Here is a 24,561-nt window from a genome sequence, read left to right as displayed (position 1 = left end):
TCATACTCAGCAAGAGAGCTCTGATCCTTGTTTTGTGACACTGTCCTACTTTACTTCAGCCCTACCACATGGTAGATAACTTGATATTCAAATGCAAAACATCTTGGGATGTTATTGTGGGCTTAAGAGAAATCAAAACTTGTATCATAGATAAACATTTTGCATTTTTCATCTGTCCATATGTGCCACTTTTTATTATTCAGAGATTACTTTGCCCCTCTGGGTTTTCGTGTTAGTTTTGGTTTTCAAAAGTTTGCAAGTTATAGTGTTGTAATTCAGAACACTGCATTTTTTTCGGTCATCAGAGTATTCTGTGGAAGAAATTAAATGTATTTTATAAATAAGGATATTGTGTCTTTAGGGTGTGTTTCTAACAAAGGTAGCATTGAACTTGGAATTATTATGTGAATAAATGCAGTGATAAGGCATCATTTTTCTCCCCATACACAGGAGTGATTGGAGAAATGTTCATTTTACAGGTGTAATTAACAGATGCAAGCTGTATTCCCTATATATTGATAAATACAGCTGACAGACTCTAAATTGATCAAATTAGTTTTTAATAACCTTTGATAAGGGGATATAGAGGCTTTTGAGAGCATAAATAATACTTTTCCTGGGGAAAATGCTCTGAATTAGCATATACTATTAGTGTACTGTCAAACATTAGATATGAACATAATGTAAATGTTTTTATTAACGGGGAAGAATCTACAGCTTTACCTAGTGCTAATATTCAAATGTAATTTTTGATAAGGCTTTGATTGGTTTGGATGAATTCAGACCATCTTTGAATTGTATAAATGTCTCCAATCAAATGCCATTTAAATCTGCTCATCTATACCTACTCTCCTGAACTGCAAATACGTACAGACAGAAACAGCTTCCCTAAAGACTTTTGGATAAACAAGTCTGTTAAGTAGAGCTTTAGGTGGGCTTCCAAGGAATAAATGTAACACATGATCTTTTTGATGTTACAGAGAGGATATTTTCAAGTTTTATTTATTTTAGGAAAGATCTGTGGTTTTGTGTGTTGGTATCTATTCTATATGGTTACTTGTGCACAGGGGGGTTTTCCAGGCAATAAAGGACAAAGGTCACATAAGTTTTTGATGAAACATTAGATTCCTAGAGTATTTAATGTGGATTCCCAACATAGGATTGTATCTCACCATGTAAAATCAGTTAAAAGCTCTGTAGTTATGTTTTGTTTTCCTTCCATCCTTCAAATTGCTTGATTGCATTTACTGTTTTCTTTCTGCTTTCTCACTAATACCTATTACACATTTTTAGATGTAAATATCTTTTTACCTCTATGTAAATGAAGTATTTACATGAAGTATCTAAAACTATTGTTGACTATTTAGAAGCTTCTTAAGGTATTATTTACTTCCTTGAATTTGTGTTTCCTACTGCAGTTTCTTTTTTCCCTCCCATCTCTAGCATATGAGAGAAGTATTTCATTTTGATTGCCTGGAGAACAAATAATCTGCCTTCAGAAATGAAAGGCTCCGCAATGGAAATATAAGGCTTACTTTCTCAGTACATGACTCAGTACTAACAGTAGTTATTCAGGGCAGTATTTTGTCCTTGTTTCATGTAGACAGCTCTTAACAAAATATACTGGAATTTCACACACATTATTGTTGAATTAGAGCTCACAGAGAAGAGAGTGGATACTTTCTGAAGTAGGTGTCAAACAAAGTGTAATTACATTGGGTGCCTTTAGGTCCGAGTTGTTAAGATTCACTTGCTTGTAATGTATTCCACTTCTGCTGTGGTTCATGGTTTAATGTTGTTAGCTAATGAATCTCATATAAATGTATTTTAGCAATATTTATTCAGCTGCTGTACTATCAAGAGCAAATGTGTAGTAGTGGTTATTAAAATTCAACTTTCTTGCATTTCTGCTAATTGCATAATACTAATGATGTACAACTTCGCATAATATAAAAATCTCAAATTGTTTGCATCATTTAGTTTCATAAATTATTCAGTATTATGCGTAGTTTAGTATTGCTTGGCTTTGCTCAAAACCATTATAATTTCCTTATATTTAATTTACAGCTGTGGAACAACTATTTTCATTTGGCTGTGGCTTTTATTACCCAAGATTCACTACAACTAGAAAACTTTTCTCATGCAAAATACAACAAAATCCAGAACAAGTAAGCAAAAATATATACTTCATCATATGTCTTTAATTTTTTAATAAAATGATGATAAAGTTTAGGGTAAAGATATTTTACTTTTTTTTTTTTCTAGATACGGAGATATGAGACGTTTAATTGGCTTTGCTATCCGTGATATGTGGTACAAACTTGGTGAGTAGGCAAATGAACTTAATTACACCCGAATGCATAGCATATTGCATGTTTTGCTGAAAAATATCTGATGTGAAATGCTTCTGTAAATATTTGTGGAATTTGACACTGTAAGATGTTTTCACTCTCGTGACTAAGCTTGGTACTGACACAAAATACTGAGTATTGTCTATTATTTATTACCACAAGAACTCCCAAACTTCTCTCAAATTTCAAAGATGGCTGAACTTTATTTTGCTGAAATTGAGAACCAGATAAATTTTCCCAGAGTAGGTTGCTCCTGATTCATGTTAAGTGTGTTTATCTTAAAGGTAGTCATGACAGAAGTCTTTTTTGGTTGCTGAATATACAGTAAGTTCTTTGAAATTAAAATGTCAAACAATTAGAGCTCTTGTTACATCTTGTCAAAGGGTCACCTTCATGAATACAAGGCAAGATTTAAAGTGCTTGGCTGGATGCAAAGGGGGAAGAAATAGGCAAGATTTGAAGTGGTTGGCTGGAGGTGAAAGGGAAGGCATGATTTATCCTGAACGAAGTACCATAAGCAGAATATGAAGGATGTTAAGAACTGCGTTACTTAATTTATAGATCTTAAGGAACCACTAAGCAGATAACTGTGTAGAGGTGAACCAGGTTTTTACCTGGTAATCTTTCTGTATGCACATTGATTGAGGGCTCATCCATTTCAGTTTTTAGGCAAATAATAATAATTCTGATTTCCATTAAACAGGAAATCCTCTTTTGACAAGAGGATAGACTGATGAAGTATCCAGTTTATGATTTCCACCAAGTGGGCAATAACACAACAGTTGAAGATATTATGTAGGAAGTTGAAGATGCTGTTTCTGACTGATTTTTAGGATGAACTTGAACCTTATCTTTTCTCAGGCAGGCAGGGGAGATTTAACTTCCTGTTTTCTTGCAATAAATTTTTTATTGATTGAACAAGAACAGCAGTGCTAACAAGAAATATTCAAGATGCATTGAGGAAAAAATCTTTTGAAGACACTATTTTAGAGAGTAAAAAATTGTTCTGAAATTTATACCAGAATGGAATGTCCAGTCTAACAGTGTCAGTGCTACCACGGATAGACAGCTCTTCAGGTTGGAGCATGTATACAGCTAATTTCCTAAAGAAATCAGCATACGGAATTCATGTGGGCAGTGCATTGTATGTTTTCCTTTTCCATTTTCCTTTTCCATATAATTTATTATTTTATTCATAAATACAGTATTGGGCAGTACACATACCTGTCTGCCTGATATACCATATTTGTTGCAAAGAAATGTTACTTCAAAACAAGGGGATATTTAAAAAAAAAAAAAAAATCAGGCTTTTTCTATAGCTTTAATAAAAAGGAGTCTGCATTCTGAAAAGCAGTACAATGTCTTGAGTATAAACTATGCTGGAGGTTTACAGCAAGATTGATACAGACAAATGCATGAAAAATCTCATGCTGTAACCTCTATTATAGTTTCCTTTCAAATTATAAATTGCCTTGTTCTTTGAGGCAGATGATCTTCCTTTGTCCATTTAAGTCATTGTGATGTTTGAGATGTTACTCTTGATCTCTGAAAAGGAAGTAACAGTTGCTGATGGCAGCATAGTCTTTCAAAAGATTTTTTTTTTCCCCCTGTCCAGACAGTCATGTGCTAAGGTCTTTTTTTGTTTTTAAGATGAGTCTTGGTCAGGCAATGGATATTGCTATCATTTAGCTTAAGATTTCTGCTTTTTTTTTTTTTTTTTACTCACATAAGAGGATTTTGTTGGAGATTATTTTTACAGGTGAAGGAATAACTACATAATACATGTATATGTAATTTTTGAAAACCACAGAAATTCGTGTAAAGTATTAGAACTGAATCAGTTGTCATAAGATTATTTTCCATTTTATTGACATTACTGATTGTACTAGGATTAGTAATAATTTTTATCAACGTGACTGGAAGAAAAAATAATGTTGCATAAAACAATTGACATCATTGTTCAGTTATGCTTAAAGTTACAACATTATGGCACCCACGTGAGGGAAGAATTAGATTACTTTTATTTATGGAATAAGTCCAGTCATATCTGTTTGTGAGAATATTTTAATTTCCTTATAAGCTTCAGGCACACATTCTGAGACAGGTCATTGGATTTTGATGGTGGTCTAATCCACATCTCTCTTTTTTTTTTTTTTTTTTTTTTTTTTTTTTTTAACACTATGTGGCATCCCATTTGAAGCTCTCTAGCTGAGAGAATTTGAAGGATTCCAAGATTTTTTTTTCTTTCCACTCAAAGAATTTAAAAGAGGATGTTTCCCGGTGAAAAACCAAAATGTTCATACAAAATCTCAACTCGGCTGGTATACGTTTATATTTCTGGCATTGAATTCTGGCATCTTGGAATGAGAGTATATTTATTAACTTTTTTTAGCTTTTGAAAAGGGGTAGAGATGAAGCTCTAAGGCTGTTATTACCATAGGCAGTTAAAAAAAACTGCTTTAAATGATTGCATGCCCTTAAATGTTTTTTTCGTAAACATTTTTTCCTCTCCTCTCAAATATCTAATGTGTCATTCTATTTTAGGCCAGAATAAAATCTGCTTTATTCCGGGGATGGTTGGACCCATCCTGGAAATGACACTTATTCCAGAGGTTGAACTACGAAAAGCCACGATCCCAATTTTCTTTGACATGATGCTGTGTGAATATCAAAGGACAGGAGAATTCAAAAAGGTAATTACAAATATATGATTTTTTTTTTAAATGTCATGTAGCCAGTTTATATCTGGCAAATATTTATTGTGTGGGTTTCTCTGTTTAGAGAAAGTAAAATTCAAAATATTGAGAACAAAAGGCAGAGCTCTTGCACAAGCCAGTTTAGGCTTTCCAAAGTGGATTAGTTGGAATTGAGAAAAATGTCTTTCATAATGACAGCAATAATGCACTGGACAAGAGCCCAGAGAGTTTAGAGAACCTTCATCAGAAATTTCAAAATTTTACTGAACAATGTCCTGAGTGGCAAGACATTACACTGAAGTCAGTCCTCAGTTAAATAATAGGTAGAATTAAATGATTTCCAGGGGTCCCTTCTCGTTTAAATTTTTCATGATTCCTGTTCGTAACATAGATCTTTACACAACAAAATTTTAAATTTTTAATAAGGAGTGTCTGACAGAAGTTGCAGTGAGTAGTTTTAAATGAATTGCATATAATTAGATTTTCAAATAAACTTTTAAAAATATGTACTTTGTGAAAAATAACCCCTTTGAAGAACTGACATTCCAAAAATGTTTTCTACAGGAATTTTAGAAAAAAAATAAAAGTATTTTAAAATCACAAATATTGCATATTTTTGACAGAAAAGAAATAGGATGGTGGAATAGGGCACTTGGGGAGTGTGGTCTAGATCTCTTTCCACTGCTTAATATGTGAATTTGGACAGTTAGCATCTGTCAGTTTCTCTCCTAGCTGACTTTTCCATTCTTTGCAGACTCTTTGGGCATGGATTTCTTTTTTTTCTGAGTTTGCACACTGCCTTTCACAGTAAATTTTAACTTGGAGCTTCAGGCTCTGTAGTTGCACAAATAATGAATTCAGAACAATCCGTGTAACAGTAAGTGACAAACAAAGTCATAATTTTGGACATTTGTAGGAAAGTAGATATAAATATGTCACTTATACCCAGCTAATGTTTAATACTCTAAATCATGTGGAGCATTTCTGTGTCAGTTAAGTGTGGAACAAACCAGCAGATGGAATTGCATTTTGGTCTGTATTCCAGAGTGCAAAGCTTTTGATTCAGGGCCAAGATTAAAAACTAGTTTGCATTTCTGCATCTGTTCTATACATGTCCTAATAGTTCTGTATTTGACTTCTCAAAAATATTTTCCTGCTTCTTGCCTTATACTTCATCTCTTGGGAGGGATGTACAGAAAATTACAGTCTGTACAGACCAAAAATCGTGGAAACTTATCAGTCAAACTGACTGATTAGCAAGAACAATAGCTTAAAAGCCTGGCAGATGCTAGATACTTAAATCACTCCTAATGCTAATATAAATAAGTTTCAAGTGATAGTTCTTCAGTGCTGAGGAACAGGAACATTCATTTTATTAGTGTAAGAATAGTTTTATCAGATGACACTAAAATGATTTCATAATTTAACTGTGGAGTGTCATTGGATTATAATCTGTTTCAGATTTAGTTGGTCAAAATTGTGGTATTTATTCTCTCCACTATATGGATGAGGTAATTAAGATCAATTTCTCTAAAATTTCTTCTGTATGATGAAGTTTCAGTTCAACATTGCCTTCAGTTAAAACATAATTGTGTTGAACTTTTTTTTCTGGTGAGAGAGAGGAGAAAAAAAACGCAGAGACACCTTTACTTGTAGTCTATACTGGCAGTGGAACTAGAGCTTGTCTGCTATCTGCCACATCATTTAATAAATTTTCCCCAAAAGATTGATTTCATTAGTTGTGGTACTGTGCTGAGATGTGTGCGGCAGCACTCCTTTTTGTGTGTATGTGTTAGGTTGGTACTAGCTCAAGAGACTGTGTCCTGCTTTATGTATACAGTATATATGTGTTTATTAATAAGACTCTTTTCAAAAGGTTCACAACAAATGAGGTAAAGATATAGTTATTTAAACTTATCAGTAGTTTCGTTTATTTTCACTATTGCCAGAAAATAACTAATCCCAGAGAAAGCAAAATTCCACATCTGGTTATCTCAAGAACGGCATACTACTCTCTCTCTCTCCCTCCTCCATCTCTCCCTCCTCCTGTCTCTCTCTTCCTCTCTCTCCCTCTCTCTCTGTTTCTCTCTCTCTCTCTTTCATTAAATTAAGCATATATGTAGACGTATGGCATGCCAAGGCATTTTCTTCTCAATCCTTCTTTGTTTCGTAACTTCTGTTCACCCAAATTTATTTAATATATAATTTCAGTTTGTAATTTTACTTTTAAAGATGTAGGGAGGGAGAAATTAATATCTAATTGTAGGCGTCCAGGCTCTGCCTGTCATTAGATCAGAGAGCTAGGAGTCTTAAAATGGTGATTTATTCAACTTGCATTAGGTGTCAGTGGATAGAATTAGTCCTTCAGATATATCATGTCCTTTATGTACAAAGGGAAGCTAGTTGCTTATTGGTTGGGCACATGATGTTAGAAGAATTCCATCCTCCAAATTATTTTTACCCATCTTTCCTTGATAGATCAGGTTGTACATCTCGTCAAGATGTCCCAAAGCAAGGCACATCATCAAGCAAACTACTTCTTTTCTCTCTAACTGATAATTTGAGGCTAGAAGCTAAAAAAAGCTGACTTAAGAAAAAAAAAAAAAAAAAGGGGGGGGGGGGTGACTAGCTCTTTTCAGAGTAAATGAAATTATCATTGAAATAAATGTGGATTCAAGTTATGTTAAGGATTTTAACTTGGCTTAGGAAAGATTAATTCATCTGTGTTTATATTTCTGTTCAAATAAATCATTCTGTTTGTGTTTGGTATTTTCACTTTAATATCTTCCTTGGTTTCCACCAGTTGCTGAAGCCATATGGGGAAGTATTCTGTAATTACTTTCCTTCCTGACCTTGGTTTAAAAGAGCAAATAATGCTGACCAATGATGTGTACTTGGGCTTACGTATTTTTTGATAGGTTTAGTGGATAAGTGTTTATTCTTAGTGACATGTCATATTGAAATCATGTAATTTTCTGAGATAACATCTGTGAAATGTTAGTAAATTAGTGAATGTGTTTTCAACAAGCTCCTCTGACGTGTGCTTTATAATTGCTTTAAATACCCATATTTCTTATTCTCATTTCTTGATATTTTATTACATCCAAGGATTTCAGAGGGATGTGAGATCATTCCACTGTCAGAAACCAAGTTTAGATGGCTTGGTGCTTCAGACATCCATGTAGAAAAAATGGAGATGTTGTGTAGTTGTCTTTGAAGTGTGTTCAAAGCTGCAGGAATTTCTTTGGTCTACTAGGTAGATAAGCAGGTGGTTTTAAAGCATAGTTAATGTAGTTAATGCCAATTACAATTAGGCACACTACTTAAGTTAAAAGAGAAATATCCCTACCAGGGCTGAATTATGGCACAGGTTCATTAAAATTTTCTTCTATATTTCTACCAGCTTTTTTATTTATTTTGGTTCAAGAAACAAGCTTGCTTTGCTTTTTTTTTTTTTTTTTTCCTCCTTTATCCCAGCTTGTTGAGAAACTGCAGGAAAGATGCTTAGAAAGAGGTTTTTGTTCAGGTCCCAAATCTGTGAAATTATTGCCTCTTAGAGCAGTCATCAATACCCTGCCTGCTGAATAAGTACTAGGAAAGATTTAAAGGTGGATAATTTTTAACCAGTGCTTGACTTGCACTGTATTCACAGGTTTCTGTATTACTGCAGTAGGTCCACAGACTTGAGCTCTACAAAATGACGGGATTGGATGTTTTCTGTTAATACTGCCTTGTCCTCAAACTGCTGTGTATCTACGTTACACATACTAATAGACAAATAGGCACTAATACATACAAATGAATTCTGAGCCCTTTAAACTACTTTTTCAGCCTGGACCAGCCAAAGTAATTTTCTTTCTGTGGTGTTTCTCTGTATCTCTGCTATATTTCAATGATAGCTCTTTATTCTCTGGTATTGGTATGGTATGTACTGTTCCTCTGGCAATCTTTAATTTGGATTCTAATTACAGAAAAGAGCTACTATTAGAGTAGCAAAACCTACAAATAACAGAGAGAACAAAGAATTGTTCTGGATCATAGCATACTAGTTCTCCTAGCAAACCAGAATTATTTGTGGCCTCTCAAGAATAAATAAGATTCCCTCTTATTTGATACACCTATTTAAAAAAAAAATGCAGAAAGAGTACTAATGTAGTAATCCTTTTCTACTTAAATCAGATTAAATCAGAAAATCAGAATATGATACTGCTGTTTCCAGTAAACAATTTTCAATTTTCTCTGAAAAACTTACGATAAGTAATTCTTAAGTCTCTGAGATCTGAAGTCATTAACTATTTTGGGAAACATTGTCTCCTTTTCAGTATGTCACAGAGATTAAATATTTGCTGCCAACTTTTGTTGAAATATTGGATGGTGAAATTGTGGTGCTCAGTTCTACTGGAGTTAGTCCTATACTGCTATTAACATTTCTCATATGCGTAGTATGCATGTTTGCATACATTCACGTTCAGCAATGACCTTTTTTATATGTAAGCATCTCACTGATAAAAAATAGAAACCTATATTCTCAGTTCTCCCCTTCCTCTACTTCCTTCATTCAGACTTCCACGCTATTTTAACTATTTCATAAAACAGTGCATTTTAAATGATGATATTCATATTTTCATGAACATTACTTTTGTACTCAGTCATCTCAAAATATGCTACATGTGGTGCTGAGTTGGCAAAGTTGTCTGTCAGTGGCATTGTATAGCATGTACTACACAGCATGTATCCAAGTTCTTGTGTATCACATCAACTCCTTGTGAAGTGTTCAAATATTTCTATTTAAAGCACGTCTATCAGGTGCTGCATTAGGTACTGTATGCACAATTTTGGATTCACATGTTTACAGCTGTGACTTTGTTGGTTTTCTTTGGTCTGATAAATATGTAGTGGTTGAAATTGCTCCTTCCCCCACACTCCCCTTAGCGAAAAAGGAGTGTAGCCTAATTTTCTGCTCTTCATTTTTTGCTTTTTGTGTGATGAATGTAGAAGTCAGGCCACTCAAGACATTCTTTCAAAGCTCCTTGAGAGAAGCAACAACCAGTCTTCTGTCCCCACAGCAGTTTACAGAATCAGGATGACCCAGCAGATTTCAAGCTGGATGCATGGCTTCTTGCTGTCATTTTGGTGAATACAGGTTGAGTAATCCTGCTAGTTCTACTGTCTCAGTATGGGATTATATTCATTGCTGTGAGGAAGGGAAACCTGAGAAATTTTTACAGTAAATAGGTAGTGAGCATGTAATATTTTTTCATTAGCTTAAAAATAAATGTGAATAGAGTGCATTTTCTTATGTTGCCCTCAGGGGCAATTCTAAGGATGTTCCAGTAGAGATTTTTACATATTATGTAGCTTATAAGTCTTTCTTTTTTTAAGGTGTTATTTTAACATTTTCTTACACCTGGATTTTAAGGGCAAAATCACTTGATTGGATTATTTTCTGGAATAAATGATCTTTGCTATTAGCTGGTCCCATTCAACCGAATCTCAGGACAAAAATGAAGGATACATAATATTATGGAGAAAAAAAAAATGGGAATACTTGGCCATCATGATTGCTAAGCCTTGGGCTTAACTACTTTGGCAAGAATTGAATGTTTTGATGATGATATATTTAAGTGAGGGAAAATATCTAGCATTGTTGTCATCTGATAGCATCACATGTAAAACTCTATAGGATTTCTCTCTACCATGAAAGGTCGCAGTTCTCTTAAGGGATGATCTGGATCCTCATCTGTCAAAGCTCTCAATTACACTGAAATACTGGGACAAAACAGAATTATTTATATGCCAAAAATCTTGTTCTTGAATAATTTTCTGTGTCAGCACAGTAGTGAATTCTCTGACACAATGCTTTTTTATCACTTTATCTACATAGAGCAACAGAGATTGATTTCAATATAGCTCTAATTTTGTAATTTTTTGTTTGTCTGTTTGTTTTTCTGTGCTTCTTGATGGGTTAATGTCTTGTCTAGAACTTTGTGGTAGATCTTTCCCATTTTTCTTGAAAATGCTATGTGAAAGGACACCAAAGGCTTCTTATATCTGAGGCTAAGTTTTACTAGAACGCAAAAATTTCATTAGTACCAGAGATGTCTTTTTTAGATGTGCTTTCTGCTTCAAATGAGCTCATGGCTTCTCTCAAATGTCTTCTAATCTGTGCTCTTCTGCATCCTTCCCTCACTCTTGTCTTTCTTGTGCTACATCTTTAGAAGAAATTTCACATCTGAGCTTGCTTGCTTACTCTCAGAGCACTAGCTATCTGTTTTTTTTATCTCTAGTTGACTCATAGGGCAATAGAACAGACAACATAAATGAGCAGTCTTCCTTTCTGTTGCCTTAACACATTTTGCATTTAACAATGCAAAATGTATAATACCTACAAAAAATATTAGAAACAAAAAATGAATATAATATTTGCCAGATCTAAGTAATCTATTCATATGATATTCAAAAATTTCAGTTAAAATATGGGGACATGGAATGAGACGTGGTGACTGTGTCAAGAGGGCATTCAAAGCCACATCAGAAAAGTTTTTAGGAGTGTTTCAAAGACATTATAAATTTGTAATTCTCTAATTGTGCAATTTCTTTACAAATCTATATCAAGTTGATTTCTCATATACCTGAACATACAATTAGTTGGCTAAGAACAAGGAATGACTTAGCTGCAGTAAGACTTTGAGATTCATCTATTGCACTTCCTTTCAGAGGGCATACCCAAATGAAATGGCAGTGTAGTGAATTGGTATATGCAGACTTTCAGCAGTGCTGAAAGTACAGCCTATGAATCAAGGTGATGAATCTTGGAATGCTTTTATAAATTCTCAGGCTTTAATATAACAAGCCAAAAAGATGTCAAAGAATGAAGAGTCAAAGAAAAGTCAGAAAAGTGGCTTAGAAACAATGAAGGTATTCAGTGAAGGCTAAGCACAGAACAAGGTCAAACCGACTTAGGTAACCAGAGAGTTTAAAAAGTATTCCCTTTGTAGTTAGAGCCAGTTGGAGTTTGGTTAATAGAATTGATTCTGCCTTGAAGGGGATTTCCTTTGGTGATGTACTTAGTATTTGTGCTGGGTTTCCAGCCTGCAGGTGCAAAAATATATCAGTTTCTTTACAGGACAATATTTGAAGCTTGGGAGAAATTATGCAAATGGACTGACTGCCTTTTAGTGTTTTTTGTTATCATTATTTTAAATGAGTTAAAGCCTGCAACACTTCCATGTTAGTATTTTTTTCTGCTAAGCTTATTGAACTAAATTATCTTCTGCCATGTAGTATTTCTATATTACATCACTTTTAATTAGTCTTCTGTTTTCCACAGTTAACATGTTATTTTAAAATCAGTTCTTTGGAGCACTTCATGTTTTTCTGAATTGTTTTAGATCATGTCTGAAGGATACCAGTAGGCCAGTACACCCAGTAATTTGGTCCAAAATTCACGGGTCTACACCAGAGTGTATTAATGGGGGTATATTTTTCTTGAAACCATCTCCCAGTACATTGACAATTGACATCAATTACTTTAAATAAATAAACAAATAATACCTTAGTATTTTTCATTTTATATGTAATAAATAATTAAATAAATCATTTTTGTATCTCTGTTGCAAGTATGATACATAAATAACTTTTTAATAACATTTTTGAGCATGTACATCCTAGTGTTTTAGTAACGTACTTGGAGAGGGAAAAAAACAAACACACAAACTATATGAATTTATTGTAGTTTCCATGGTTTTCATTACCTGGACTTGAATGCAGTCTGCATAAAATATGGTAAAGGCCAGAAAAACTAATTACAAATATCTTCTGAACATGTTCGATTGGATTAACCCTTTCAAAATGATAAGGCAATTTCCTGTGTGTAACATATTGCAAGTGCTTTGAAGTAACAAATCATAATTTTATATTCATATTGCAACGACACAATGACATTTTTAAGTCTAGGTAATTCAAGTGTGATCCTGCAAAGTGCTGGGTTGAAATATAATCTGACATGTACTTCTGTTTGTTTAAGAGGTAATGGATTATTGCTGACCTAGAAATTCTCCAGAGATTTTGTTGGAGTTAATGGCAACTGAAGAGGTGCCAAGCCATCAGCACTGACAATTTGAATACAGACTTGTAACAACAGCTTTGCAAGTTAGCATTAGTTTCCAGATATCTGATATAGCTACACAAATATATTCTTCTGATACCATTTTGCAATGTTTCATCTCCAGATACTTGCTCAGTTTTGATTTTTTTTTTTTTCTTAGTTTGAAAATGAAATCATTTTGAAGTTGGACCATGAGGTGGAAGGAGGACGTGGAGATGAACACTACATGCAGTTGTTTGAGTCAATGTAAGTAGTGGATGACAGCGAATGTCTTCAGGATGTGTTATCTTATTGTTCCTTTTTCTCAAATTGGTGAATTTCTTTATAATAAAGTCAAATATAAGAAGTTTTTTTCATCAAGGGACTAGAAACAGCATACTGTTTCAGTAAACCTGGTTTGAATTGTAGTTTTACCCATTGAAACTGTTTGCATAATTGTTTTTCAGTATTTTGTGTTCCACCTACGTTATGAAGAAATTATACTTAACTTTATTTTCTCTACCCAACTTCAAAGCAAAGATAATACAAACTTTTTACTTTCCCCATTTTTGATTGTAGCCTTCCTTGCTTTTATGTCATACTAATAAGAAAAGAGCATTTTGAACAGCCTGTCTTGCTTTCTCAAAGTCTAGATATTGTGAAGGGATATGATTTAATAAAAATGTTTTGAAGTTCTAAAAGCTGATATAGCACCTCCTCACCGTCTTGGCCGTCTACGTTTTTATTCTCACACATTGTAGCTGTGTCTTCATTAGAGGCAGAGGCATGTGCAATTTGCTGGACAGTGGTGGTACCTTTGTGCCTACCTCTGAGACTTTGTTCCTGGCTTTGTGACTCACAGACTGTAGCAGTGAGAAAAATGTAACTCCTCACACACTTTTTCAAGCACCAATGACCTAACTAGTTATTAAGTTTAAAAAAGCTATAGCACTTTTGCTATATCAGAAACTAGACATAGGCTTTGTAGCATTGACTGTGTGGTTTTGATGCTCTCTCACAGCCTGCTACTTTGTATGTATTGTATTTTTGTGTGGGGGTGTAGCAGTCTTTGCAAATTGCATTCCAGTTCATGTGAAGCATGAAGTTCCTGTGTATGCCACAACAGAAAAAATCTGTTTTTAAGGAAAACATAATCATGTAAAGAATACTCTATTACATGAGCAATTAATGTGTAAATGCTATGTAAATCATATTTAATTATATTCTAATTAGAATCCCCATTTAAATCAAACATCATTTGAGTCAAACACCATTTAAATACTCGTTAGTTTAGCTTCCCTCCTATGATGAGACTGGTAAAGTATAGAGAGGCAGTCTTGAAAACAGTACTAACACTTTTTTAAGCTACAGAAAACTTCATTGAAACTTATGTTAGCAGGGAAAGATGAAGTTTTAAAAATGTCGTTTTCACTTCCTATTATGCAATGACTATGTAAACTGAGAGCAATAAACAGTTGTTTCATTTTTTGAATGTTTAATGTTTGGCTGCCAGTCTTAGGAGATGTTCAGACTAGCTCTTGGTATGACCTAGAAGAGGCCTGAAAGTAGATAGTTTTCTCAGTTGCACTGCCGCGAAGGCTGAACTATGCTGCCTGCCTAAACTGTCAGTACAATTCATCATCTCTAATACTGGGAATTCAGTAGACACAGTGGGCATTTATTGCAGTGCTTACGTTTCCTTGCTGCTAGTAAGTTTTCTTCCGAACATCTATACTAAATCTTCCTTGCCTCAGTTTAAGCCAGTTATTTCTTGTTTTACCCACATAACGAATCATTTATTCTGTTTTTCTTCATAGAAGACTTTAAAAGAATGGAAGGTTGCTGTTGAGTTTCCTTTACTCTTCTCTTTAGGGTTAACAGCCCCAATATTTCAATGTATCGTATGCCATGTTGTCTGCACATTCCTACAATCTTTACAGCTGTTTTGAAATACTACACTACCTTAAAGCTGGAGAAGGTATTCAAACTGAGATGTTAGAAATGCTAAGAGAAAAATATTCCTTCATGTCTCATGTATAAGACACATTTGACAATTAGATCCTTTTTCTGAGCTGTGTAACATTGTTTGCAATCTTTTCAGCTTACTCTTGCTTTCAATTATTTTTCTAGAGAACTGGTACCTGTCTAGATAAACCTCATCTTGCAGCAATGCAGTTGATTAGTCTCATCAGATATACTACATAACATCTTCCTGGTTTTCCAGCGTACCTTTCTTTCCCTTTGACTTAACTTTTAACAATTTTTCTGGCATTTTTTTTCACTGTACTCTTTTACACTCTACAATACATCAAGACACTTAAAGATTTCCAACTCTAAAGATGCCACTCCATATTATCTTCAGATTTTTTGTTTCATCCTTGAAGTTCTCTAATGATGTATGTAGAGGGATAGTTGAAACAGAGGCTGGTGACCTGTCTGCTGTAGGACCCTGTTATCTCCAGTCATTTTAATTTTCCTTCCTTCACACTTTCTTCAGCCCTCTGTCCCCATCTGCCTATCCCGACTGAATAGAGACCCAGTTAAATTGTGCTCCAGATTTTTTCCTTTGGTCTTATTTTCATCAGCTAATTTCCTGTAACTGTGCACAATTCCAGTTGTCACCTAAATGCAGATATTTAGGTGAGCCAATAGCTGTATTCTGGTGCTTACCTGTGCAACCAGCACTTACCCACACTAGTTGGTTGCTGCAAACTTGCCAATGCCTATTAAATTAAACAGGGTCAGCAGAAATCTAAACAGCAATCCTTGCTGTTGTACATAGTTCTAAATTCTAGCATGCATAATGACAGAATTATGTCCTCTGCTAATGAACGCTGTCTCAGACAACAGCATGGAAGAGTTGGCATAATATGGAACAGATGAGAAGGCGTTGTTAATTAGCAGAGTAGACAAGGCTAACCCATTGCAGGAAATGGAGGAGAATCAAGCTATATGAATGCAAGTTGTGCTGAACCTCTTCTCCTCGGGCTCAGATAATGAATCCTGACTTGTTTTAGTTACTAATGTAGGTGACTGTACTTGCCCTTGTTAGCATTTTATCCCGTTTCTGATATGTACATATATAAAACAATTCATTCTGTGTAGTATTCCAGTCTTCTCTATAAATCTGAGGCCTTCTTACTTTCTTTTCCACAAATATAATTTAACATGCTCCAGCCTATTTTATTGGTTGTCAAGTCTTCAGATCCTTTAATATTTAACATCCAGTTAAACACAGTTAAGTTTGCTGTATGTTTAATATCAAAAGCCACGTTTCAGTAATTTAATTATTTCAGTTATTGCTTCAGGCTGTTAGCCTTTGTCTTTCACATCTTGTACAATATAAATGTTCTTTCAGGCACAGGTACACACACTCTGTTTTGGGAAAATAACTCTGTTTTCAACCTTTGGACCTTTCCTTTGGAAAGGAATAAACATTAGTTGTGTTTTTATTCTGAGTGAGAACTTTGAGACCGGGTACTTTGCTGAGACCCCAGTCTAGGCCCAAGCTTGGAGGGTTTCTTTGCAGTCAAAGGTATTATGAATATGTAGTTTCTGAAGAAAGTTAATGTGATTCTGAGGAGTAGAAACTTATTTTTGTGATTAATTAAAACTAAAAACTTTATAATGAAAGTTAAAAACTAACAGAGTATTTCTTTAAAAATTAATCATAAATTATTAAGTGAATTTGCGTACAAATTGAGAAAAAACTAAGAGGCCAGGAATTATGGATAGTATACCCTTGAAACAGCACACAGAATAGTTTCAGGGTGGGTTTTGCAATTGCTATCTTGTTCGTACCATTTTTCTACAAGCTGCATGGTGATTTTGATGTTATTAATTGTATTTGCCTGATATACAAGTAATTACTTTTGCGCATATATAAATACATATACACATACATAAAATATATACACACACACATATAGGTCAATAGCTACACTTTTAATTATATATACTCTTAAATCAGTCCAGTACTTTATAGGAACAGCATATGCTAATATTTTGTTAATGTAAGTAGGAATCTGCTGATAATGTATAAAACTGACTTTTCTGTATTTTTTATCGAAAGGTGACTAACTGCATTTCTGAACCCACAGAAAGATTGTTTGCTTTTGCTTGTTTCTAAAAGGCAATTTGCTTTGATGAAGTCTTGTTAGTGAATGTCTTTTTAGACTTAAAATTTGTTGATTCGAACTTTCTACTGACACATAACCATACCAAGAGAAGGAAAAAATGATTGTATTTTATTGTGCATGGTAACCAAGGAAAGTGAAGTCTAATGTTTATTTCCATAGCATGGCACTGAAGAGAACTGAATTCATGTTATACCACAGGTGCAATGTTACTTGATTCTGGAATTGTGGGTATTGCCTTGAATTTGCGGTGATTGTTGGACAGGAAAAATGAATACATATATATCATCTTGTATGTCTCTGGATGCCTAAATTATCAGCCCACAAAGGGAATTTACAATGCAGTCTGTAGTTGCTGTAGCTCTAATACTATGTTTGCCTTCAGGTCCAAACATAGTTTCAGCTGATGGATTGCTGATTTGACAGTACTCTAAAATCATTTTGTTTGTGTTTGCAGTCTTACAGAGTGTGCAAGTCAGTATCCTGGCATTTTTAACTTGGTTGAAAGCTTTGTCAACCTAGTTAAAGGTCTCCTGGAGAAGCTGCTGGATTACCGAACTGTGATGAATGATGAAAGCAAGGATAATCGCATGAGCTGCACTGTAAACTTGCTGGTATGTTCTCTCTTGTAATTCTTGTATGAGAATTTCATAATCCAGTCACCAAAGATGAAAGCAAATCTTCCTGGAGAAGGGACTGGTCTACAGTGCTCAAATAATGATTCAAACTTGTTTTATCCATTTGCATGGATATATGCATAAACATGCAACATCCATTCAGTTCTTCAATTTTGCATGTTTTATCCACTTTTATTCTGTGAATAAATAATGAAGTTCACTACTTACACACCTTTACCTGTTGATAGGCTTAGTGTAACAGTGGGTATTTGCAAAGTAAAGTTTTGCACAAGGAACTAACCTGCTTACTGCTTTAGCAGCTCAGCAGTTCTGTTTTTTAAATCTGAGGAAGAAGCATGCAAGATACACCTGCAGTAAGGTGCTGAAGATATTTAAGTCTCTTATCTAGTTGTAGGCCACCCCATCTTTTGTTCTGTTACTATTTCATAGTGAGAACGTCACATACAGATATTCCTCCACCAGGAAGTTTACTCTAAACAGAAAATGAACATTTATCAGCTTTAAAGGTGGAAAAGAGAACATGATGCATATTTACATGCACATACTCACAGTTCCTTAATAATCACTGTGCAAGGTGGTATAAATTTCTGCAATTATTAAGGAGGCGATCCTTGTGATACATTTTACACAGCCAAGCACCTCAAATACATGTTAAAGTGTTATGCTGATAAAAACGGACTTACACCTGTAATGAACCCATTTAGAGACATTGCACAATAATGTTGCTTGCATAAACATCAATAAATACCATCAATAAATACCAGCTGGCCACCAAGTGTAGCCAGAGCATGTAGTTTGTTACGTTAATGCTTTTGGATAACGATATTATCTTCTTCTCCAACAGAAAAACATTCACTGATGATAAATGAACTGGAAGAAGTATACATATATTATTAATTTGTAATAAAAACAAGTACTAATAACTAATTAAAGTATTAATTGAAGCAACAGTAGTGCCAGGTTTAAGCTTAAGATACTTTGTATGTAATGTGTGTCTTGCACTCTACTATTAGCAAGAAAAGCAAAACCTCAGCAAAATATTTGTATCTTGTGTTTTAATAAAAGAGATTAGGAAATAAATTTTAAATGTTTGTGTCTCTAGAACTTCTACAAGGACATTAACCGTGAAGGGATGTATATCAGGTATGGTGGCTGCTCTGTTTGGTCTGCTTTGAAGATGGCAATAATGTTCTCTTATATATTATCTTATTATTATATATTATTATTATTCTTTTATCACTGTACTTGAATTTCTGTTACTTAATGGTAGTTTACTATCCACAATGACTCTGTTGTAGCCCTGGTTTCATTTATATTTTTAATCTATTTTTTGTCTAGCACTCAGCAATTTGGTGTTCATTAAATGTATTCATTGGCAGCATTTTTTCCCCAAGCATGAACTTCTAGCTGATCCAAATCACTCAACATTCATTGTCTATTGCTTTAAATAAAGAAAATGTAGTTAGACCTGAGGTTTGATGGAGGGTGTATCATACGTTTAGAATGGCATGAAAAAACAAGTTCTCTAGAATTCTGCAGTCTGCCAAGTCTCTTTAAATATGCAACACCACATGTAATGCAGAATTACTGGTAAAACATTTTCTTCTATACTGGCAAATTATTTTTTGCATGACATAGCCTCTTACTGTCCCCAAGGGCTTTGCGCATGAGGTACGGCAAATCTTGCTGTTGAAGTGCTCAGTTTCCTGCCTCTCTGTTCATTATACAAAATCTGCAGAATCTCCTCCACCTTAGCTACTGTAGTGCAAAGACCAGGATCCTAGCTGAGATGAGCACTAAAGGTGCTCCACAGCTAAGTGTGGAGCTATGAATTGGAGTGGATGGGAACAAAACAATGCTGCCTATGGGACATTGCTGAGGGGGGCACATTTTAAGTAGCATCGACAACTGGGAATAGTAACACCTTGTATTGCTTCAACAAGGTATGACAGTTTCTGTGTCAAAACCTCTGTTGTGTGAAAGAGTATGGAAGGTGTTTTTTTTTTTTTTCTCTCTCTCTGGCTGGTGGAAGAGGTGTGACTTAAGTCCTATGGTAGGCATTGGTTGGGATGATAGCAGCAATGCTGCTGTAGAGATCAAGAAGAACACTGGCAATATAAAACGGATATTCTGCCCCTAACACCTTGCCAAGTTGTACAGGGACCTGCTTTATCTTTCTCGACCTGTATTTTCCTTTTTTCTCCTTTATCATTTTTTAACTTTTACTCTTGCATCTATTTACATGCAATGTATTTATATGCAATCAAAAACTGCTACAGTGAAAGGCAGCTCTTTTTATTATTGAATCATAGAATCATCTAGGTTGGAAAAGACCTTGAAGATCATCAAACCCAACCATGAACCTGACATACCAATTCCCATCACTAAACTATGTCCCTTAGTGCCACATCCAGGCATCACTTAAATACCCCCAGGGATGGGGTCTCCACCACTCCCCTGGGTGGCCTTTCCCAATGACTGATCACCGTTTCTGTGAAGAAATTCTTCCTGATACCCAGTCTAAACCTTCCCTGTCACAGCTTGAGGCAACATTGCCTCATGTCCTATCACTTGTCATCTCAGAAAAGAGACCAACACCTTCCTTTCAGGTGGTTGTAGAGAGCAATGAGGTGTTCCCTCAGCCTCCTTTTGTCCAGACTAAACAACCCCAGTTCCCTCAGCTGCTCCTCTTAAGTCTTGTTTTCTAGTCCCTTCACCAGTCTCTTGCACTTTTATACACACGCTTGAGCAATTCAACAGCCCTTTTGTAGAGAGGAGTCCAAAACTAACAATAACAGTCCAGAAATAATGGGCACAGAGGTCTGACTTAGACCTCAAGTTGAAGCACTTCTTCCTCCTAGAAGTGGAGTTAGCAACAGTTCACACAGGGAGGTTAGCTCTTTCCCCCTCCTTTTTTTGCACAATGTTTCAGTATACAAGGAGGACAAATAAAAGTCTGAAAAAACGTGCAGACATTAGCCTCTCTCAGAGCGCTCCTGAGGACCCTTTGGGTAGTGACTGCATGACATCTTTCAGGTTTACATTATCTAGAGTTTATCTAGAATATTTTCGATACTTAGAATTCAAGTCAGGTTAGGATCTAGACTAACTCTTTTTCTCTCCTCTAACAGATATTTGTATAAATTACGAGATCTTCATTTAGACTGTGAGAATTACACAGAAGCTGCCTATACCCTTCTACTCCATACATGGCTCTTGAAGGTTAGATTTTCCTCAACTCAATATATAACTAAGCTTTTGCATTTTTCAAATTCACAAATAAGAAAGTGTCTTAATTTCTAATACACTGCATATTAGTTACTTTCCTCAGGAGTGTTCAAGTTTCTACTTGCAAATACTGTCATAGGTTAAAAAAAATAATAATGTTAATTGTTGAAATTTTACTTTCAATAAATGATTTGATGTCATATGTTGGTAAAACTAAATATGGCAAAAATATTTTTTCAAAGTGAAAAGAGTGTGTGCAAGTTCTGAAGCTATTTAGCTTCCTTGTGTCTTTCATTTTACTACTTTCTTGCTGTCCCAAATATAGCAATTATAAAAATTAAACACTTTTTCAAGTTATCACAGGGGGACACCTGACTTTCAATTTTAAATAGTATGTACCACAGTGACAAATTATGCCTCCTTTCTTTCATAGCTGCTAATTATTTTCTCTACAGCTAATATTTATTCTCATTGTAACTGCTGTTTTCAGTAGAGATGATCAGTAAGAAGCATTTCCATTTCAAGGGAAAATTCAAAATTTAAAGTTTTTTGAACAAAAATTTAAGATTTCTTGTGGAATTTCTTTTTGTGCAGAACTATCTAAATTTTGCTTTCCACAGTACTGTTTTGATTAAACTTCTTTTTGGCTTTTCTGATCATGCAAAAATATAAGGTGTATATATAATGTATTGGTGTAGAGAAAGATGATGTGTATATATTTTATACAAAACTCAAAAAAAAAAAATTCAGTCAAGATGACATTACTTAAATAAAATGAACCAACTTGCTCCCTTAGTTTTTTATTCAGCTCATTGGGATGGGGAGTGGAGAGGAACATGGTTTTAAAAATGTTATGTATAGTCTTGTTTATTAGCATTTTTGAAGAGGTGCTGAAAATGTTCCCAGTGCCTTTCCCAGTATCTTTGTGGAAGGGTAAAAAAAAATAAAAAATAAAGACTGGGGAAAAAAAAAACACTTGTAGTATCCCAGATTTGGTGAAGGTTTGAGGGGAAAGATGTTGAATTCCAAAATCTGTGTGTTTTTTGTTTGTTTTCATTTGTTTTTGTTTGTTTGTTTGTTTTTAATGTGTTTTTATCTTCAGTGGTCAGATGAACAGTGTGCACCCCAAGTCATGTCAACAGAGTTCCAGTGTTCACAGACCTATCGACACTTGAAGGAGAATTTGTATGAGAAGATCATAGAATACTTTGACAAAGGAAAGGTAGAGCTGTAGAGTTCTTTCACACCACAAATTTCTTCTTGATGTATTATTTTGTGTTGTAACATTTAATGAATATTCTCTGAAGAAAATGTTTGTTTCATTATTGCATATGAAATCCTTTCTGAAATGTGGGTCAAGTAAAAATCGTGTCCTGAAGGCTTATTCACATGGTACATCTGTTCAATATGAACGTGTTCTTTCAATAACCATGTTTACAAAGAAAGAGGTCAGTGTTCCTGACAGTGCCGCTGTCAGGCAGTAATAATAAATGTTGAATGTACTTTCCATTAATAGGGAAAGAATATGGACTACACAGGTTGCATTTCTAAACTATTCAGTCATTATCTCCCCCTCAAAAAAACAGACAGTTTTTTTTTTTTTTTTTTTTTTTTCCAGAGAAGTCTGTCTATTGCATCCCAAACTTAAAATGTAGCTGTTTGATGTTCAACACCTGAGTTTAGTTCAGTTTCTCTGAAATCTGTTAATAAAATCACTGGTAGAACAGTGACCTGTCCCCCACCCCCACCACGTAAAGCAAAGGATTAGAAAGCATGGAAAAATTCTGCAGCACTGCACAGTCCAATCTTATGAACCTGTAAGGACTTTCAGTCAGTATGTCTTGTTCAGCTGTAATCAAGGGTATGAATTGGGTAGGCAATTCATTACTGCTTCTTGCAAAATAGAACTGTAACACCCCCACAAAAGTCCCTCCTTTAACTCAGCAGGTAGAGGTTTTTCAGTGCTTCAAAAACGTGCAGAAAATTTAGTACCATTTAACACAATTTCTTTTTTTTTTTTTTTTTTCCCTGGCATCTGAAATAACTGTGTTGTAGTGGTCCCCATCCACAGTGTCAGAATAACCAATTCCTTGTGATTTGTATTCTACCTAGCATTCCTGTTCTCCTCAGATACAGCGGAGTAGGTTTGCAAGCACCTGAATGCACCTCTCAGGCTCAGAACTATCTCGCCTAGGGGCACATAGCCCTACGTAAAAATGGTCATAGTGCATATGACCACCAGCAACCTTACATCAGTAGAGAATTAGGCTCAGAAAAACTGTTTTGTCTCCTTTATTCCAAATAGAAGATTTGCAGAATTTGAGAAATATCCTCAAGAAGAGGGAGTTTCTGTTTGCTTTAGGACCATTTTTGTGCTGCATTCCAGAAGTACCTTTAGCAGATGAAAGCAACTGTCCTGGTCTTCCCATGTAGTTCTGTAATTCTTTACAGTAATTTTCAGAGGTAGCTATTAAGTAGTGTGGAAAGAAACAAGCTGTTGCTCCAAGCAAGTGGTAATTTAAGTGTAAGCCTTGTAATTTTTTAGCTGCCTAGGGGAGCTGTCATATGCCAGGCTACCTATGAGTATGTATGTTTCAGAATTTCTTGTAAAATGAAATCTTTGTTTTAAAGAGAGGTGTGTATCGGTCCCCTCATAAACTGCTCATGTGCTTGGAGTATATTCTATGTATTATGTACCATAGTGATTTATGATTGTTGTTTATTGTATCTGAAAGTTTAGGTGACTTTTGGTAACCTCACTGTAAGAAAAAAAAGTAGGCTTACTTATTCTTTCCTGTAATGAACCATAAAATACTTTCATTCTCTACATTAATCTGCTTTCCTAAAGTTTATGATTGCCTTGGGTGTTCCATTCTAAATATGCAGTTAATAAATGACTTGCAATATAAAGACAGAATAATCAATAGAACTGTAGCTAAACAGTGATGTGTTAAAGACTTGTTTGTTATTATTGGATTTACTTTTTGAATATGTGGTTACGTTGCAGATGTGGGAAGAAGCCATATCTTTATGCAAAGAACTTGCAGAGCAGTATGAAAAGGAAGTTTTTGACTATGAGCTTCTAAGCCAAAACCTGGTAAGATTATATACAGATCTTCAAATTATTTTAGTCACAAAAATTAGTAGTTTAGAGCTATCAGAAAGATAGAGCTGCTTATGAGCTTGTAGTCTACCACTGATTTTTAATTGATTTGTCAAGGTATTACATTGCTGTATTTTGAAATTCCAGTGGTAGAGATTCATAAAGGGCTATTTACTGAAGTTGCATGGACATTTTTGTACTTATTGTAGTATTTTGAAACTCCTATAAAGGAGAAGAGCATGTTCTCTTTTTGTGCAACAAAAAGATGATACATAAAAGTGATGGGACAGGCTTTTGAGGCCTTTGTGCTACTTTATGTTAGA

General features: G+C 34.7%; 1 protein-coding gene across 1 annotated transcript in view; it reads left to right on the top strand.

The window, feature by feature from the left end:
• The window catches only part of DOCK2 (dedicator of cytokinesis 2), a 185,534-nt gene that overhangs the window by 137,741 nt on the left and 23,232 nt on the right, over positions 1-24,561 (top strand). The window contains exons 31-39 of the mRNA XM_035562961.1: positions 2,068-2,168; positions 2,266-2,324; positions 4,896-5,044; positions 13,315-13,400; positions 17,727-17,883; positions 19,010-19,050; positions 21,039-21,129; positions 22,238-22,357; positions 24,143-24,232. Coding sequence (XP_035418854.1) covers positions 2,068-2,168; positions 2,266-2,324; positions 4,896-5,044; positions 13,315-13,400; positions 17,727-17,883; positions 19,010-19,050; positions 21,039-21,129; positions 22,238-22,357; positions 24,143-24,232 — 894 coding nt within the window. The remainder of the gene's footprint in view (positions 1-2,067; positions 2,169-2,265; positions 2,325-4,895; positions 5,045-13,314; positions 13,401-17,726; positions 17,884-19,009; positions 19,051-21,038; positions 21,130-22,237; positions 22,358-24,142; positions 24,233-24,561) is intronic.

The sequence above is a fragment of the Cygnus atratus genome, chromosome 14, assembly GCF_013377495.2.
Source record: "Cygnus atratus isolate AKBS03 ecotype Queensland, Australia chromosome 14, CAtr_DNAZoo_HiC_assembly, whole genome shotgun sequence".
NCBI lineage: Eukaryota > Metazoa > Chordata > Aves > Anseriformes > Anatidae > Cygnus > Cygnus atratus.
The sequence above is the reverse complement of the archived record's forward strand: the minus strand, read 5'-3'. Positions and strand labels throughout refer to the sequence as shown.